Below are 18,534 nucleotides of genomic sequence, written 5' to 3' on the forward strand. Positions count from 1 at the left end.
TTAGGAACTTGTAAAACACTGCTTTTGCTTCATAAGAGCTAAGAGTAGAGCATGATGTGTACAGTGGTGAGTCTTTAATGAGCTGGAATCTTAGAAATCTCAGGATTAGAAAAGACCTTAAGAATCATATACCAGAATCAGCCATCCTACACTAGAATTCTACACTGTTGTATCTAGAACGTGTCAAGGATTCATTACCTGTCTGACTCTTCCTTCTACTGTCCCTCTGCAGGGTCTCTTTACTGCACTGACCCTATACTTCTACAGTCCTTGACAGACCTGATAATCTCCCCCATAAGTATTTCAAATGCCTAAAGACAATGATATGATCATGTCTATCAGTCTTTTACTTCCCGAATATTCCAGGTTCCTTTAGCTGTTTCTCTTATGACTTAGGTGTCTACTATCCTTTCATATCTGGTTGCTACTTTTTTGTATATGATTCTTAAGTGGATACAGTACTTCAAGTACAGCATCGCTGCCCCTTTTCACAGTAGTCAGGGCAGTGCCTGTAACGAATAAAGATAGAAGAATTAGGCTACCAAAAGTTACCTATTCCTTAGGACATTTTGGTGGGCTGTTTGCTCTGCCAGGCTGAAGTAAACAGAACTTTGGGCATTAATGAGTAAATGATGAGTGAGGCTGGGAACAACAGTTGCAGGAAAAATGTAATGAATCAATGAAACACTATCTAAGGAGAAATGCTTTTAGAAAATCTCACATTCAAAATCACAAACAGGAAATGCTTTTGCCTTTCAAAATGTAAATTGTTAGTAAACATTTATATGATATATGCAGGACAGTACTCCAATAATGGTGATTTTTCAGGCCATAAAATTAATGTGATTAATTCTTTTGAAAGGTAAGATCTCAGTTTTATAAACTTAAGCATATTTGAAAGATGGGAAATGTTACTTCTCTTGATAGTATATCTTTATGAAATTTTTATAATGATTTTAAAATTTCAAAGAGCAAAGTTACTTCTTTGAACTTAGTTTCCTCACAGCTATAAAAGGCTGAGTGCTCTGGAAAGTTTCTATGGATCTATATGGCCTCTATTATAATTGGAGATTTCAGTACAGAAATAAATCCAAGATTGTTCATAGAAGGCAATGTATAAGTAGACACTGTAATTCTGAATAGCAAATGAAGAGCATCGCAAAATGGCAAGCTTTAAAAGAAAAACAGTTTGAAACATGAAAATAACTCCCAGATTTGGAAAAAGATGTGGAAATTTTAAAAGGTCCTGATTCACTATAAAATTCATGTCTTTCATGCTTTATATACTACGACCAAACCTTCACAAGCAACTGATAATTTCTGTACCTAATAAATGATACATTATTCAAAAATTCAAAATTTTAATACCTTTTTTTGTCTCCATAAATTTTTCGTAAGTATCTGGATAATCATCTTCTGGCTTAGATTTCTCTACTGGTGCCACAACTGCTTTTCCTTCCTCCTCCTCATCTTCATTAAACCACATTTCTTCATCCTCTTCCAAGGCTTTTGCATCTCTGCGAAATCTGTTACTACGCAATATAGATGGTACACTGTAAGAAACATCACAAACACTGAGTAATGATTTAAAGTTTGTGACCAGATTAAATGTGAGAATAAATATGTATAACCAAGAGGAGCTAAAGTAATTTTAACTACGTATAATTTACATCATAATCACCTCAACTGTGATATAAGATGTAACCAGAGAACACTCCAAAACATTGCAAATTAAACTAAAAATTTATCTTGAGTTATGATATGCAGCATTTTTCATATAGAAGATTTAGGGTAGGGAGAATATCCTACCCTTCTACACAACCCTGTAGTATCTAATGATGTGAAAGAATACTCCTGGGTAAATTTCTTATGTCAGATCCACACAAGATTTTGGATATAATTTTATAGACTATAGATGCAATATATTTAAACAATACCTGTTCAGTTTCTGATTCTGTCTGTCTTTTTCTTGCTCATATTTAGTCTTCAATCCTTTGAATGTCTGAACATATTCAATTGATTCAAGTGCTTTATAAAAGTTTTCAACTATATGTGCAGTAAGAGACTTGATATCTTCCTGTATAAGGACAAAATTTACAATTCAAATATGATTCAATGATTGTTAGCGGAGAAAAACTTAAAAGAATTTTTTTATAGTTCCAACGCTGATCAAAAAAGGTTTTTCAAAATCACATTACAAAAATAAATGTCCTAATTTCTTTACACATGAGCCAGGCCTCCTGACAAAACATGGAATAAAAAAGGCACCCTTTTGGGGGGCTACAAAACATCTGAAAGTAACTAGATTTAGTTTATGTCTTCTGTTTATTTTTTGCATTTACATAGCACTTTACAATTTAAAAAGTGCTTTAACGTATAGTTTCACTTGATCCTCCTAACAATTCTATGAACTAGGTTTTATTACCTCTATTTTATAGAAAAGGAAAATTGAAAATGTGAGAGGTTGGATGACCTGATGAAGAGCACACAGCTAGTTAGAAGGCAGATGTTGAAATTACATTTTTAACGAATTTTAGGTGTTACTTAATGACTCCTTAACTGCTATCAAAATGGGATGTCTTACCTAAATAATAAACACAGACTCCTTTGACTATATTACATACACAGATCTGATAAACTATTAACTTGAATTCCACCTATTTCCACAGTCTTCCAATGGTATAATTTTTGTGAAACAAACTCACAGCAGTAACTTCTAAATTCTTTTAAATTCTAAATGAACCATTCTGAATAATAACTGCAAATGCCTGGGTGTGAAGTACGCTCATTATTAATAATTGAAGTTGTGATTCAGGAATTTATTAAGAAGAAACATATATGCCACTTCTTTAAAAGATACACCATAATCTGCTGCTTTTAAGGATTTTAAGTCTTTAAACTAGTTTTGCTGGAAATCTCAATTAAATAATACGCAAAGAAGAAATACTAGAAACCCAGGTAAAATGTTTCTGTGCTGTATACTGAACAAAAAATGAGTTAAGTTTTGGGGCACCTGGGTGGCTCAGTCGGTTAAGCACCTGATTCTTGGTTTTGGATCATTGAGCCCCATGTGGGGCTCCACACTTGGCAGGGAGCCTGCTTGAGATTCTCTTGCTCTGCCCCCACTTGTACTTTCTCTCAAATAAATAAATCTTTAAAAAAAAAAAAGATGAGTTAAGTTTTGGGATTCAATGTACCTTTATCAACCACTCAAAATTATTTTCTGAAAAACAAATTCAATCATATCAATAAGGATGGGGTTGTGAACCCTACTCATTTTATCAGTTTCTCACCAAAAATTTTAAGGAAAAAAAATATAGGTCGATCTCTAGTTCATTAGAACAGTGCATTGTGGAACAGGGTTCAGATACTTGGTAAGCTAGTTAACAATATTCCCTCTTTTCTAAGGCTAAAGACAATACTTTTACCCTCTTCATCCTTTTGATAACCATACTCTTGCCAAGTGACTACTATTAGAAAAATAATCCAGTCAGCCAAATAATCTTTACATGAGAACAGCATGTCATGAGCAGAAATCTGATTTGTAAGAGCCAAAACCAGAGAATGAATTTCTAGCTTTTTCTTTTTTTCAAATTCTAACCATTGGCCATTTTCCCTGGTGGAATGATTTCAGTGTGTGGGAGAGGGTAAATTTATTGTACTCGTTCTACAGTTACCAATCTTAACCCTGTTGTTCACATAGAGCTCTCTTTAGATCTTTTTATGACACATCTTCTGTTGTCCCAAACTGAGCTGTGACCTATCTTCAAACTCTGACTGTGCTCCTAACCAAATGGAGGCTCTAGAATAAATCACTTGATTACTATGGGTGTCTGAAGCCCCTCACCTATAAAATAAGGCAGTTGGAGTGGTCTGCCTAACTTCTTGGTCTCTTCAACTTAAAATTCCATAATAGCCTACCTTTTATGCATCTTCTATCAGTTTACCAAAGTAATTACTCTCAACGTTTTTATTTATCACTACCCCTACAAAGATCATAGAGATCTCATGAATGGCATACTTGACCAAAATGTCTACATATGCCAAATATAATCCGGAAACATTTGGCCAATAAAAATGGAACTGAGAATAATCTAGAGTAAACATGGATTAAAATATTATGCTAAATTTCACAATTTAAAATAGTAATGTCACTAAACATGTAATTATTTTATTTCACTAAAAATCCTTTAGCATAAACTTACCACTCTTATAAATTCAAATAACTCAATAACAGCTGAATTCAACAGATTGTACCGAGTTCCATTATCCAGAAGAGCATTTATAACTGGCTCAAAAAGATTTCCCTTCGTGATGTAACGATTATAAAATTCATCTTTAAGGCCAATTATCCGCCTCATAAAACGAAGAGCACCTAATTAAAAATAATACAGGGAACAAATTAATAATCTCATTAATAACAATTATTATACAGGTATTTGTACATAAAGCAATGTATTCTAAAATAAAAAGTGAAACTGTGCACTAGAAATAATTGGCTTTTGAAGAAAAATAGAGTTAGGGAAAGACCACTCAAATCTGTGTAACTCATGTAGCCAGACCTAGCAAAAAAACCAATTAACTGGTACTTGGGAGATAAATAAAGTACCCAGGCAGGTAGCTCCATGGTATAGATTAAAAAACCCCACAGAAACCATCAAGTGCCAATGATGGCAGTACTCAGAGCAGCGCTGGTAGACATGCAGGCGATGTAGTGACGGCAGCTCAGAACCAGTGCAGGGCTGTCTGTCATGAAGATGGGCACAGGAGTGGTGCAACCTGCCCAAGGCTGCCTCACTTCTCTGCAGGGGGAGCTCTGGAGGTAGGTACTTCTTTTCAATTTTCTGAAAATAAAGCCAAAGGGGTTCCTGCTGCCAGCTTAACAGAAGAGCTGAAGGTCTTTCACTTTTTCTGATGAAGGCTATAGTTCCATTTCCACTCCTTCAGTTCTCTTTGCCTTGGAAAAACCATCTGTGAACCGACACTACCTATGAACTGACACTACCTATACATTATAACATACACATTTTAACCCTATACATTTTAGCCCTTGTTTATCAATTGCTTATGAGCTGTTTTGCCTTTGGTAAACATGAACTGTGGCAGATCAGACTGTATTTGTGAAGGAACAATAGATTAACAAGCAGTATAATGTGGCTTTTCATATTTTAAGTACTGAAAAGAAATGTCTCTCATTTCACCCTGCTGTTCAAAGACGGAAGTCATTAAAAGAAGTTGTGCCTGTCAAAAGAGGTTCCAAATATTATCTGAGAATAAACTGAAACAGGCCACATAAGGTATAAATGTATGATAACTCTAACACTAAACAAGTGTGAAGAAAAAAAAAAACAAGTGTGAAGAGAAGTGCTAGACTTATCATCTCTTTTCATAGCAGGACAAGAAATAGTTATTTAAGATTAAAAAGACTGAGTATTGGTAAAGATGTGAGCAAGCAGGCATTCTCATACCCTGCTGGTGAATGGGTGAACGATATGATACAGTTACAACTGTACTACTTACAATGATGGAAATCTTGAAGCAATGTAAACATTTAAATACTGGAGATTTGTTCAACTATGGTATATCCACATAAATAGGACTACTCTGCGGTCATCCAAAAGGACTACTTACAGAAAGCCAGATAGGAACACCTATCATGAGAACATCAATCTTTCCAAAATTAATATAAAAATTTAACATAATCTCTCATGATGAACTGGATAAAATTATTTTTAAGTTTTTATGGAAGAACAAATGTCCAAGAACCAAGAAAATTATGAAAAGGAAAAGTGAGCAGGGACTTAGCAGATATTAACCTTTACAACAGAGAGGCTATAGTGGCCTAAGAACAAACTTTCCTATTATCTCATCTAATAAAATAATAGATTTAGAAATAATAGTTCAGAAACAAGACACAAGATATATATGGCAATTTACTATATAACAAAAGAAATTTTAATTCAGTAAGAAAAATATAGTTTATTTAATAAGGGGATTGGCACAACTTGCTATCCATCTGAAAGAAAGACCCTCCAAATCAAATACAAACTTCAAATGTATTACATATATAAATAAAAAACTAATAAAAATAGTAGAAGTAAACTGAGAAGAGTATTTTATTTGTATAACCTTAGGACATAGGAGATGTTCCTAAGCAAGCAAAACCCCCAAAACTCATAGGAGGAAAAGAGACATATTTTTATATATTAAAAAAATACTACAAATAAAGGCAAATGCAAAAGACAAATGAGACTGGGACATTTTTTCCCAAAAATGTGATAAATTATTAATATCACTAATATAAAAAGAGCTCTAAGAAAAAAATAACGGGCAATTCGGAACAGATAAAATTCAACAGCACTAAAACAGGAAAATATATTGCCAAGGAAAACGGAAATTAAAACACAAATGGAATACCACATTTTCCAATCATCCTCTTCATAACATTTTAGGAATCAGTAACACAGTGCTGCAAGAGTGTCAAGTGCTTCAATCTTTTGGGAAAGTAATCTGGAGGCTGTATGTGAAACTCAAATTTAAAAGGATACATTAAAACTATATAAACATTTTGTCCTGGCATTATCAGTATTGGGACTCTATACTATGTAAATAAAGAAACCAGTACTTAAAAGATTTATATACGAGACTATTTACTACAGTGTCATTTGGAGTGGCAACATACCCAAACAATCCCATGATCTGTGCACTACAGAACAGCAGAATAAACTGTGGAAGAGCCACTCCATCAAGTGTTACTCAGCTACATTTAGGAAAAAAATTTAGTTGAGACCATATTTGATCACCTAGAGCAATACTAAGGGGCTGAGAAGTATGTTAAAATGATCCTGTTTTTAAAAAAATAAAACAAAAAAACCTGTAAAAGTACGTGAATGTTTATATAAATTTGTACAGATGTAGAAAAAGGAATAGGAAAAACTGTGCACACAGTTAATGGTGGCTACTTTTAAGGCCTTAAGAATAAAAGAAGTAGTTGGGAGATGAATCTTTTTCTCTATACATTAAATGTTTCAATTTTAACTATGATTTTTAAGCTCAGAAAAAACACACAAAGCTTTTTGTATCTGGAGGGTGAAGTAGGCTACTTTATCTCTATTTGCAGGTAAAATTAGGAGAGGAAAGGAAACTTAACAGTTTGCTAAAAATAACACTGACGCAAATATTGGCATTTAAGTTTGCTTATTGTTGGTCCAAGTGGTATACTGAAAGGGACTACTCATTAAGTTATTTTACCAGTTCAATAAATAACCCAAGTTACACAAAAACATTTCAAGGCCCATATCCCAAAGATTATTTAAAAATTAATAAAAATTAATAAAAATTATAAAAATAATTTTATTAAAAATTATTTAAAAAGTCACTATAAATGACAGTTTGACGAAGCAGATGTGAAAGACAGCAGGACTTGTTCTATTAGTGAAATGTCACCGTACACACTGTCACAACAGTTAAGCTAATTCAATCTAAATGTGAGTAATATGTGGGTGGGGAAGCACCATGACCTATTCCTCTTGTCCTTTAAATAAAAGAAAACAAAAGATTAGTACTTCTCATAATCATCTCTTTGATAGTATAAATACTGTAAAAGATAAATCAATTCACATGGGTAACTTCAGGCTTTACCTCTATTACAAATATTGTTCCTTAAAATACTTTATAAGAATGTTCTTTTTAAATTGTTACTTACACAAGGCCAGGAAAGTGTGCTTTGAATTCATCAAGACCAAGACTCTTCTTAGCAAGTCCTTGTTCATAATATAGTTTTTTATATGATATGTGTGATGTTCCACACAAAATGTGAGTAGTTCTAAAATTAAGGCAAGCAGCTGTGCTGTTTGATAATTATCTACAAAAAAAGTCATCAGATGAAAATAAAATAAATATTGTAATTCACCTAAATTAAGAGAATAAAGTTTATGTCCCATATTTGAGAGCAAAAGTAAAATTGTATTTCTTCCTCATTTTTCTATCAATTAAAGAAGACACAGATTTTTACTTTTTCATTAGCAGACTTTCCAATACTATTCAAGCTCTTGTATAAAATATTTATTAGTGTTAAGAGGAAAAAAAAAGCCTAAATAAAAAAATCTACAAACATGGTAAGAAAACCCTCACTGCATTGAGATCTTCTTGGTAATATTGCCTTAATATGTGCTGCTTTCATTATTAATATTAATGAATCTATTAATGGGTCCACAGTAAAGAGCAAATACCTCAAGCTTTTTACCTGACATGGTGCAACAAAATTTCCCAAGAAAAATTAATATGCTTTCTTTAAAGACATCTTTAAGGAAAGGACATTTTTGGCTATTTGAATATAAAGTGAAAAATATTACCTTGAGATTTTTTAACAATAATCTTTTTAACCTCAAAGTGTGATATCCATGAAAGGCCTAATAAAATAAACTTGTTTTTCCTTAAGAGGCCTTGGTATATACATTAATGAAATGATTTCAAACTGGTTCCTGAACATCAAAATTGAATGTATGTCAAAGGGCTTATGTCAATAATTACTGACACCTATTATAAATGTTTTAGGCAAGAAATATTAAACTGTGAGGAAATTTTGGAATCACAGCCTTACAGAATAAACCTAGTCCAACTACTTTATTTTTCAAGAAGATTACACACGTAGATATTTTGTGGAACTATGATGCTATCGGGAATAAATCAGCATTCTTTTGATAACAGAATAGCCATTAAAAATACAAAATACAGTTCTGATATTTAAAAGATCTTTCCTACGTTAGATCCAAGTAAAGAGTTTTACTTGCTTCAGACCAATCTGTGTAACAGCCAACACCATTGCCAGTATTTGAACTAGTTCCTTACTGTTAAACAAAATAAACTGTTAATTCCTCAATTCCTGAATTTTATTCACAAAAGATTTTGTAACAACAATCTACAGTTTAATTAAAGGCCTTGTTTTCACTTTCTCAAACTAGGACAAGAAATTCATCATTATACCTCTAACTAATCCAACCTCTGAATGGTCTCCTCATTTGAAACTGGCTCTCCTAGACCACTGAAGAGACTAGTAAAAAAGACAGGATGCTAGGTGCACACAGCGTATTTTCTATACTCCCAGCCCCATACCTGGTATGCATGTTCCAAGTAGAAGCAACCATGCTTACACTCAGATTCATGAATAATACCTAAGCATAATGAGGTCTGAATACTAACACTAGTTCCTAACTGGCCTTCGTTTACTAGGTTTCAAAAAATAATGAACTAAAATCCTCAACTTTCAGATGTCTTTTCAAAAAAATATCAGAAAACAAGCTCTAAATTTATAGTAAAAAACAAAAACAAAATTTCAACCAGTTTTCCATCTTTTATATTAGAGAAAATGGAATGTTTTTCTTTACAATAAAGGAAAAAGGTAAATTTTTTTGGATTAAAAAAATGCCTTTCCTAGCCTTGTATAAATAAATGCATTATATCTGAGCAAAAAAAGCTTACAATTTGTATTAGTTCATAAAATAAAAATTTATACTTACCAGGGCAAATTGTGCTGTTTTTGTTAGATCCAACTATATTATCTAATAAAAAAAAGTTAAAGTCGGTTAACTTCAGCAATAATTATTTCACATTTTCCTAGTCCTCTACAATATACAGAGAATGTCTTTGGTCATAATCTCATTTTACCTGCTTAATAACTGTTAAGAATTAGTTGTGAGGGGGGTTAGGGGATAGGCAAAATGAGTGAAGGGAGATACAGGATTCCAGTTATGGAATGTATGTCACAGGGATAAAAGGTAAAGCACAGGGAATATAGTTAATGGTACTGTAGCAGCATTATATGGTGACAGATGGTAGCTACACTTGGGTGAGCAGAGCTTAAAAGACTTGTCAAACTACTATGCGGTCCACTGAAAATAATTAGCATCGTGTGTCAACTATACTTCAGTTAAAAAAAATAGTTGCTTCAGTCAAAAAAAAGATATACAATCTTTTACAGAATTGGGTGCACATGAGGAATTGTTAAAAGACAATAAAAATTCTGATAAAAAAGTGAGGTTACAACCAGAGACAAGACGGACATTCTCTTTTATTTCTTAGTCATCCTCCCAACAATTAGGATATGTCTCTGTATAGGAATTTCTTAAACTCCAGAATAATACAAGTTAACAATTATAATTTATGCCTTGAAGTTTTTAAAAAATAAGTAGGACATTATAAATTCTGAATTTTAGGCACCTGTTTTAGAGCACATTTGCATAGGGAAAAATACGAATGTCTATCACAGCATTGTGTGTAATAGCAAAAACGAGAAACAACTTAAATGTACATTAGAAGCAGAATGGCTAAGCTACAACATACTCATAGAGAGTATTATGCAAGACTTAAAAATAAGTTAAGAACTCCAGGTATCAATATGGACAGATTTCAAAAATGCACCGACCGAGTGAAGGAAAAAAATGCAGAATAATGTGTACAACAGAAATCAATTCAGTTTGGAAACATGAAAGTTTGGAAACATGCAAAATAATACATTACACTTGTCATAATAATATAAACAGACATGGGGTAATAAACAAATTCAGTATTCCTTGAGATGGGGGTGAAGTGAGAATGTGAAGGGGTGCACAGGAAATTCCAACAATATCTGTAATTTATTTTCTTTTCAAAAAAATTTGAAAAAAATAGGGCACGTTAGTTTTGATAGTCAACAGGAAATATATGGGTGTCTATTATATAATTATCTAAATATTTCTGTATGCTGGAAGTGTTTTAATCAAAGATTAAAAATGCATTTAATTTATACAAATGAAGCCATTCTGCATGAAAACATTCTACAACATGTTTTATCCAGCTTTATATTTTCAAGAACTAGTTAGTTGAAAAATCAAAATTGTTAACTGCTATATAGTATTTCATTGTATGAATATACCACATGTTCTTTGTTTTCTTACACATTCTTGTACCTGTCATGTATATGCATAAACGTTCCCTTTGAGGATATGCACTTAGAAATTGCATTGATGGTATCATGTAAGGTGTGCCCATTTTACAATTTAATTAGTTTAGTAAACATTCTCTTTAATTGACTCACTTATAAAATGACTCATCAGATTAACCAACACTCTCAGAGAAGATACCCCCCATTTCTCATTTCACCAGTTGAGTTGTATGCTTATCAAAAAGTCCTTTGTTTACACTAATTATTTTTGGCAGTATGATTACATACTTTAAATATCACAGACTGATGAAATATCACAGACTGATGAAATATAAAAATGTAATATCTATGGCTAAGTTGAATATAGTCTAGAAGTCAGTAAATCCAGAAGTTGTAGCTGATGAATTATGAGTGTAGTTTATGCATGAAAGATGACATGGAAATACAATTAAAAAAATACATTAAAAAGAAAGCCTTGCTCCTAAACAAAGTATCAGCAAATGAGTCAGCATTTAGAGTGTTTACAGAGTTTTTTTAAACTGTTCTCTGCTTTAACCAACTTTTTTGATTAACCCATTAACTTTTGATTCTTATGTTGTGAAATTAAAAAGCTTTTACTATATTAATAAATTATTTTCCAAAATGATGGTTCTTGGATTTTCTAATGTAGGTAATATACTGTTTACTTTAACCCCCTTCTAGATAATTAACAGCCTCAGGAATAATCTTTTGTTAAAATGTTTATATTCTCTTCCTCAAGGTGTAATACTTTTTGCTACATTTTCTGTATCATTCTCTAACATAGACCCTCTGAAAAAAGGGAAATCATGACTTTACTGCAGTTTAAATTTTTCAGTAGTAATTTCCCTACCATATAAAGCACTGGGTAGACAGCCTGTTATAGTTACACTATTTATTTCACTCTTTAAAAATGGAAGTCATAAGCAGATAAGTAAGAGACCCTACCCTTTTCACACTTGTCTTCTGAAGTATTGGTCAAAAGTGGTGCTGTGAGAACATGCATACAATGGTTGTAGAAGAAATTTAGAAATTCACTTTTTTCAGTTTTCTGAAACATACAGAATTAAAAAATATTTTATTATCTTTTAATTAATAAATATCTTTAAGAATTAATGCAGGTCATATACAACAGATACTTTAAGATATCTTGAAAGCACCAAAAAACTAGTTATATTCACTTTAATCGTATTTCTGCAGAACTGAAAAATCAAATCTACTTCATATTACTAAATTAAAATGAAAACAAGAAAAAAGATTATAAAAAATTTTTCTGAGGAAAATTGTTCAGAGAATTTTTTTCTAATATGCTTGTGATCTGAAATGCAATGAAGAATCTATCAAGCAATGTGAGAGGAGCAACTTAACTGCTGAAAATTTGAAACTCCATATCCATAGCATATTCAAATTTGAGACTCCATTCATAGCATATCCAAATATGAAAACAATAAATTGATTTATCAAGCCACTTGAAACAGGATAGAATTTAGATATATTTTTTAAATTTCAAAAATTTATTATTTGGAAATTTGGAAAACAGTGCCTTACGATTTTTTTTTGGCTACTATTTTTTATACAATGGTCTCATAAACAAGTAATGATTTAAAAACAATATAGATATTCTTCTCTAAATATGAGGGAATTTTATAAAGAAAAAATATCCCAGCATTTTGAGACAACAATTATTAATACTTCGGAATACTTCCATAAAGTGTTTTCTGAATGACTTCTAGCATGCAGTTGAGATCATTCAGTACATACTAATTTTTTTCATTATGATTAAAGAACGTGTAACTTTATAAAATTATCCATCTTAGCCATTTTTACGGTTTACAGATCAGCAGTGTTACATATATGCATACTGTTGTATATTAATTTTTAAGAAGTTCAGAATGAGGCCCTGGGCCATAAATAGAAATGCTAACATTTTACTAAGATATTCACATAATACAGTCTTGTATTTTGTCACAAATAAACTGCTACAGGAACACCACAGCTACCTGGTTATCAAGTGTATAAGTATTTATTATTTTAAAAAATTATACAAATTTTAAAAGATTTTATATCTACATATAATTCATGTATTTATACATAATTTATTATAGATTAAATCCTCTAAAACTGACTAGACCAAGACATTTTTATCTCAGAATAATTCTTACATTAGTTGTAGCCAGCATGTTCTCTGGATCAATCAGAGTACGAAGAAGTCCCATTAACTGAACAGCACCTCCTAGCTCAGGATCAGTATCACAGATCATTTGTTCAATTACAACATTAATGAGAAGGATATCCTGAAAGAAAATGTATTTCCATTAGAACTGGTTTGGACAGTTCTAAATAAAAACAAAAACAATATGCCAGCTGAAAGAACAAAATCAGAACCAAAGAATAAATGAACTTATTTAAACTTTTATGTTCCTAGTATTTTTCAAAGTTCTATAAACACACTAGAGTGAAAAATGCCCACTAAAAAAAAGCAACATCAATACAGGGAAATGGAAAACAAAATAATTTACCAGTGATTCTTGTTCACTGGAGATTCTAGCAGATTCTCATTCTAGGTTTCAGCCTCATATATGAATTTAGAAGTTGACTGAATAAGGAAGATGACACATCATGTGACCCTAAAACACAGATTATCTGGGCTTCGAATGAGAAAATCCTTTCTAGCAAAAAAGTGAGAAAACCCTAAATATACAACTCTCCACAGGAGGCAAGTGGGTGCACACTGTGTTTTATAGAGATTTGCATTAGTTGCATGCTTTTGGGTCTTAACCCTGAAACTAAAAAGCAGCTTGCAGATACAAAATTTCTTTGCCTTTGCCTGTATTTTTAAGAAATCACAAAATGACTATTCATGTCAAAGAAAACAGTTCTGACATCAACTCAGGTGGTTTGAGAATATGTCTGTTATTGGGGGAAGAAAGGCAGTAACTGAAAGAGATGAAATAAGGGAACTGCATGAAATGAAGATAAATTTCTTAAATTGGGAGAATTTTGTGAAGTAATAAAAATAAATCTTCAGTATAAAGCACTTTAAAAAAAAGATCTTATTTATTTATTTGAGAGAGTGTGTGCACTTGCAGGAGCAGAGGGGAGAAGCAGACTCCCTGCTGAGCAGGGAGCCAGACATGGGGCTTGATTCCAGGACCCAGGGATCATGACCTGAGCAGAAGGCTTAACCGACTGTGCCGCCCAGGCACCCCCAGTGAAAAGCACTTTTTGTTATTACTTTGTTGTGCTAGCCCCTCTCAAACTTAACTTACTGTGGTTTCCAAAAATATTTCCCTGTAAAGTTGTGTTCTTAAATTCCATTAAGAACCAACAAAAGCATGTTACAGCGACTTAGCTGCTTAAAATTAGAACCCTAGTCCCTATCATGTTTCAAAATTTGAACAACAATGAATCAATTCTGTCGTGGCATTAGAAACAGAATAAAATCTCTTCAAAGAGGAATTACAAATTATGAAATAAAATTCAGAGAGCTAATAAATCCAGACCCAAGTCTCATTTCAATTAGAAGAAAATGATAGATTCCACATTAATCTGCTGCTCTTTCTTATTCTGGCATCATTGGCAAAACTTAACTCATGTAAAATATTAAGATATTACAAAAAGGTGTCAGCCAATAAACTTTCTTCAGAACAGTGCTATGACATTTACTTACTTTAAATTTATGTCAATGTGTACTACCACTTACATTCTACCAGTTAATTAGGGCCTCAGATAATTTGCTGAATTATATATAATCCTCTTTCATAAGTTCATTCATTTAAAACTGGGCACAAAAAAAATAAATGATGAATTTAGGTTACATCTAAATAAAACTGGAGTGGCAAGAAATACTTCTTAAGGTATAGCTTATATACTGAAATGTCATTTCAACATACAGTCTTCAAACTTTTTGCTCTGGTCTCTCTCACATGCAGTTTCTCATAAATCCTACTTCCATCAGTATCAATGCCAAACTCTGAGTCCCATAATTTAGTGACTTGTGGAACTGAAAAAAGCTGATTTATATATTTCATCGTGAAACAGACTGCTAAAGAGAACTATAGCCTTTTTAGGAGGTAAGAAAAAAACTGTCTTTCTCAAAGGCCTGTAAGACTTCCCTGCCAGAGAAAGGTATATGAACCACTGAATGTTATTCTTTAGAACATTTTAAGATCCCCAGGCTTCAGATAGGAGGGGCACAGAGGTCAGCAGATAAATTGAAATCTCTAGGTTTAAAGATTATGCTTGGATACGGGGCACCTGGATGGTTCAGTCAGTTGAATGTCCAACTCCTGGTTTCCACTCAGGTCATGATTTCAGGGTTGTGAGACTCCACACTCATTGGGGAGTCTGCTTGAGATTCTCTCCCTCTCCCTCTGCCCCTCCCACAGCTCGTGCATGCATTCTCTAATAAATAAACAAATCTTAAAAAGAAAAAGATTATGCTTGGATAAGATCTTTAAAATCCATGAGAAGCAAATAGCCTGGAAGCCTATTAAATAGCTGAAGAAGCTTCACTGTCAAGAAAGTTTTAAAATAAGTTAACAGTCCATGACTGTTCAATCTCTAAGACCAGAGAACTCACACCAACAAAAAGCAGACTATGAAGATTATACAGGTCCTGGAGGAAAGGCATCTTCTATTGCCCAACTCAGATGGAGCCACAGCTGATAATATCCTGAGGGAAGAAATGCTTTGGGAGAAAAATAGGCAAGGTGGATCCTTTAGTCAGGTGGTTTCGTTAATCAAGAACCTCCTGGGACAAGGAGTCCAAGCTACCGCTATTCAACAAATACCTGATGGATCAGTGCATCATAGTTATGAATGAATGTCTGCTGTATGTATGCTCTCCCTTTTCCCAAACAAAAGCAGTTTCATTGTGATGCTGGGGGCAGATAAATTATCTTTTTATTGTAGGCCACTGATAACACCAGGAGTCTTATCTGGACTTGAAGAGGACTACCTAATACTCAAATATTCCAGATGTGGAACTGGATACAAAAGTGAATGGAAACTTGATTTATCTCCCTTGAGAAAAGGTGGGTGAGGAAAGAAAACTATGTATGAAAGTTAGGTAGCTAGAGAGGTGGACTGTGTGGCTGATACGATGAGATGCCAACTTAGTCTCTATTTTGTTTTGCTAGCAGAGCCCAAATTTTGTTCAGAAGCAATGTACTTGACTAAAACACAATCTCCCAGCATCCTTCATAGCTAAGGGTAACCTACTTTTGGCCAAAGATAATCCAAGCAGAAATCGCTAAGAAGAACCTCCAGGAAAGTGCTTTAAAATGAAACACAAAAGCTTTCTAGCCCTCTCCATTATTTTGCTCTCTGCCTTTCTTATTCCTCAAGGTGCAACAGCAACCTTGCAACCTCAAAGTAACAGACATTAAAAAGAAAATGAGGATGACTGACTCAAAAGATGAAGTCTTTTGGCATCATGAGCTGCATATCTAAGGGCACCATGGAGCTGCTTCATGACTTACTGTGACATTAATAAAATTTTCATTAGGTAAAACTATTCTAAGTTGGTTATTCTTTTTTCGTGTGACAAAAACACTTAACATAGTATCTACTTTCTTAGCAAAATTTTAATTTTATTCTTCACTATAGGTACTATGCTGTACAGTAGATCTCTAGAACTTACTCATCCTATATAAGAACTCTTATATAAGAAACTCTATACCCTCTGTCTAATATCTTCCCCATTTCCCCTACTCCCCATCCCCTGGCAAGCACCATTATTCTGTTCTATGAGTCTGTATTACTCATACAAGAAGTATCATGTATTTTTCCTTCTGTGTCTGGTTTACTTCACTTGGCAAATTGCCCTCTAGGTTCATCCAAGTTGTCAAAAATAGCAGGACTTCCTTTTATTAAGGCTGAATAATGTTCCACTGGACATATACGACAAATTGTATCCATTCATCTGCAGATGGACACTGAGGTTGCTTAAATGTCTTGACTATCGTGACTAATGCTGCAATGAACATGGGAGGCAGGTATCTCTTCAAGATATTTTGGATTTATGGACAGAAGCAAGATGGTTGGACCATATGGTAGTCTACTTTAATTTTTAGAGTAACTTCCATCTGTTTTCCATTGATGGCTGCTCCAATATGTCCCCATCGTCAGTGTAAAAGGACGCTTCTTTTCTCCACATCCTTGTCAAGACTTGTTATCTTTATTTTTTTGATATTAGCCATTCTTTTTTTTTTGAGGACACGTTCCACATTTTATTTACATTTTAAGACTAACTTTAATCTCAAAATCACATATCCATATACCTATTTCCTTTTTGTTCATTACACTTAATCATGTTGATGCACTTAAACGCACAGTTTGTCAAAGACTATAAACAAATATTTGCCATGTCTGTTACATGTAACACACAGGAACGGCTTTTAACAGAAATTCATCAACCTACCCCACAACATTTTTTTATTATAAATAAAATTTAAAAAATAAAAAAATAAAACAATCCTGAACGTATTTCTGATACTACACCACTTCAAAAATTAACACATTTTGTGGCGATATTCATTGTACCTGCTACTTCAGACAGTTTCACCTGAAGCTCTTTCACTAAGCAAGATGGATAAAGCACGTCATTTGTTTTTCCTTCTTGAGATTTTTTACTTTTTCGAAACACACATGCTTCCACAGTATGACTCTTCTCTCCATGCTTTCATCCTGTAAACCTGAATTCTATTTTGAGTACTCCAGGTTTATGCATAAATGACAGTACCATCACCTACTACCTTTTGTCCTTCAAGTTCTTCCAACAAGCGAAAATTACGAAGAATTTTTAACTCCTGTGGAGACCGCCATCTTCTCCTACAGCCCCAATACTAGCCATCCTAATAGATGTGTGTGTACTTAAGAGAAATGTCTGTTCAGTTCCTTTGCCCATTTTCAAATTGGGGTTTTATTTTTTGCTACTGGGTTGTAGGAATTCCTTATATATTTTGAATATTAATATCTCATCAGCAATTGCAAACAAACTACACTTTTACTCCCAACCTACATACTATGTTATTGATGTCAGAATTTATTTTTTTTTTAATTTTTATTTTTTTAAAGATTTTATTTATTTCTGAGAGAGAGAGAGAGCACCACAGGAGGAGCAGCAGGCAGAGAATTATTATAGTTTCATTGTTACAGAAAAGGAAAAAAACCCAGGATAATCAGACTTAGCCCCACCCCCCCAAAGATGCAGGGGGAGAAAAGGGCAAAATATGGGAATTTCTCATAATCAAAATACTAATTGCCACATGAAACGATATAGAAGTCTTTAAACAAGTTGGCTTCTAAACCCTTGTGTCAGATGGGTTTATTTTTTACTGCTCTTAAGTGTCACTTTAACGAAACAATTTATTTAAAGAAAACACAAAAGAGACAGGAATCCACAAATATTCTAATTTTGTAATAAGAGTCAGACTTTTGCAAAATACATACAAAATCAGACTTCTGCTTTTGGTCAAGATGGAGTGACAGGAACTAGATGTAGTATTTACCTGGAACAACAGCAACAAAAAGCTGGACGAAATATATGAAACTATAATTGGTAATATAGTAGACATTAGCCAGTCAAGACA

At 33.1% G+C, this 18,534-nt stretch overlaps 1 protein-coding gene across 3 annotated transcripts in view; it reads right to left on the reverse strand.

Moving 5' to 3' along the window:
* PPP4R3B (protein phosphatase 4 regulatory subunit 3B) overlaps positions 1-18,534 on the reverse strand; it is a 60,426-nt gene that overhangs the window by 7,673 nt on the left and 34,219 nt on the right. The window contains exons 8-15 of one of the 3 annotated variants that reach the window (XM_026485594.4): positions 13,102-13,233; positions 11,888-11,990; positions 10,579-10,655; positions 9,519-9,579; positions 7,706-7,864; positions 4,206-4,375; positions 1,938-2,077; positions 1,369-1,553 (exon numbers count right to left, since the gene is read on the reverse strand). In XM_026485594.4, coding sequence (XP_026341379.1) covers positions 1,369-1,553; positions 1,938-2,077; positions 4,206-4,375; positions 7,706-7,864; positions 9,519-9,579; positions 10,579-10,655; positions 11,888-11,990; positions 13,102-13,233 — 1,027 coding nt within the window. The remainder of the gene's footprint in view (positions 1-1,368; positions 1,554-1,937; positions 2,078-4,205; positions 4,376-7,705; positions 7,865-9,518; positions 9,580-10,578; positions 10,656-11,887; positions 11,991-13,101; positions 13,234-18,534) is intronic. The other 2 variants (XM_026485583.4, XM_026485584.4) reach the window with 2 other exon arrangements.

Source organism: Ursus arctos, unplaced genomic scaffold, assembly GCF_023065955.2.
Source record: "Ursus arctos isolate Adak ecotype North America unplaced genomic scaffold, UrsArc2.0 scaffold_8, whole genome shotgun sequence".
Classification (NCBI taxonomy): Eukaryota; Metazoa; Chordata; class Mammalia; order Carnivora; family Ursidae; genus Ursus; species Ursus arctos.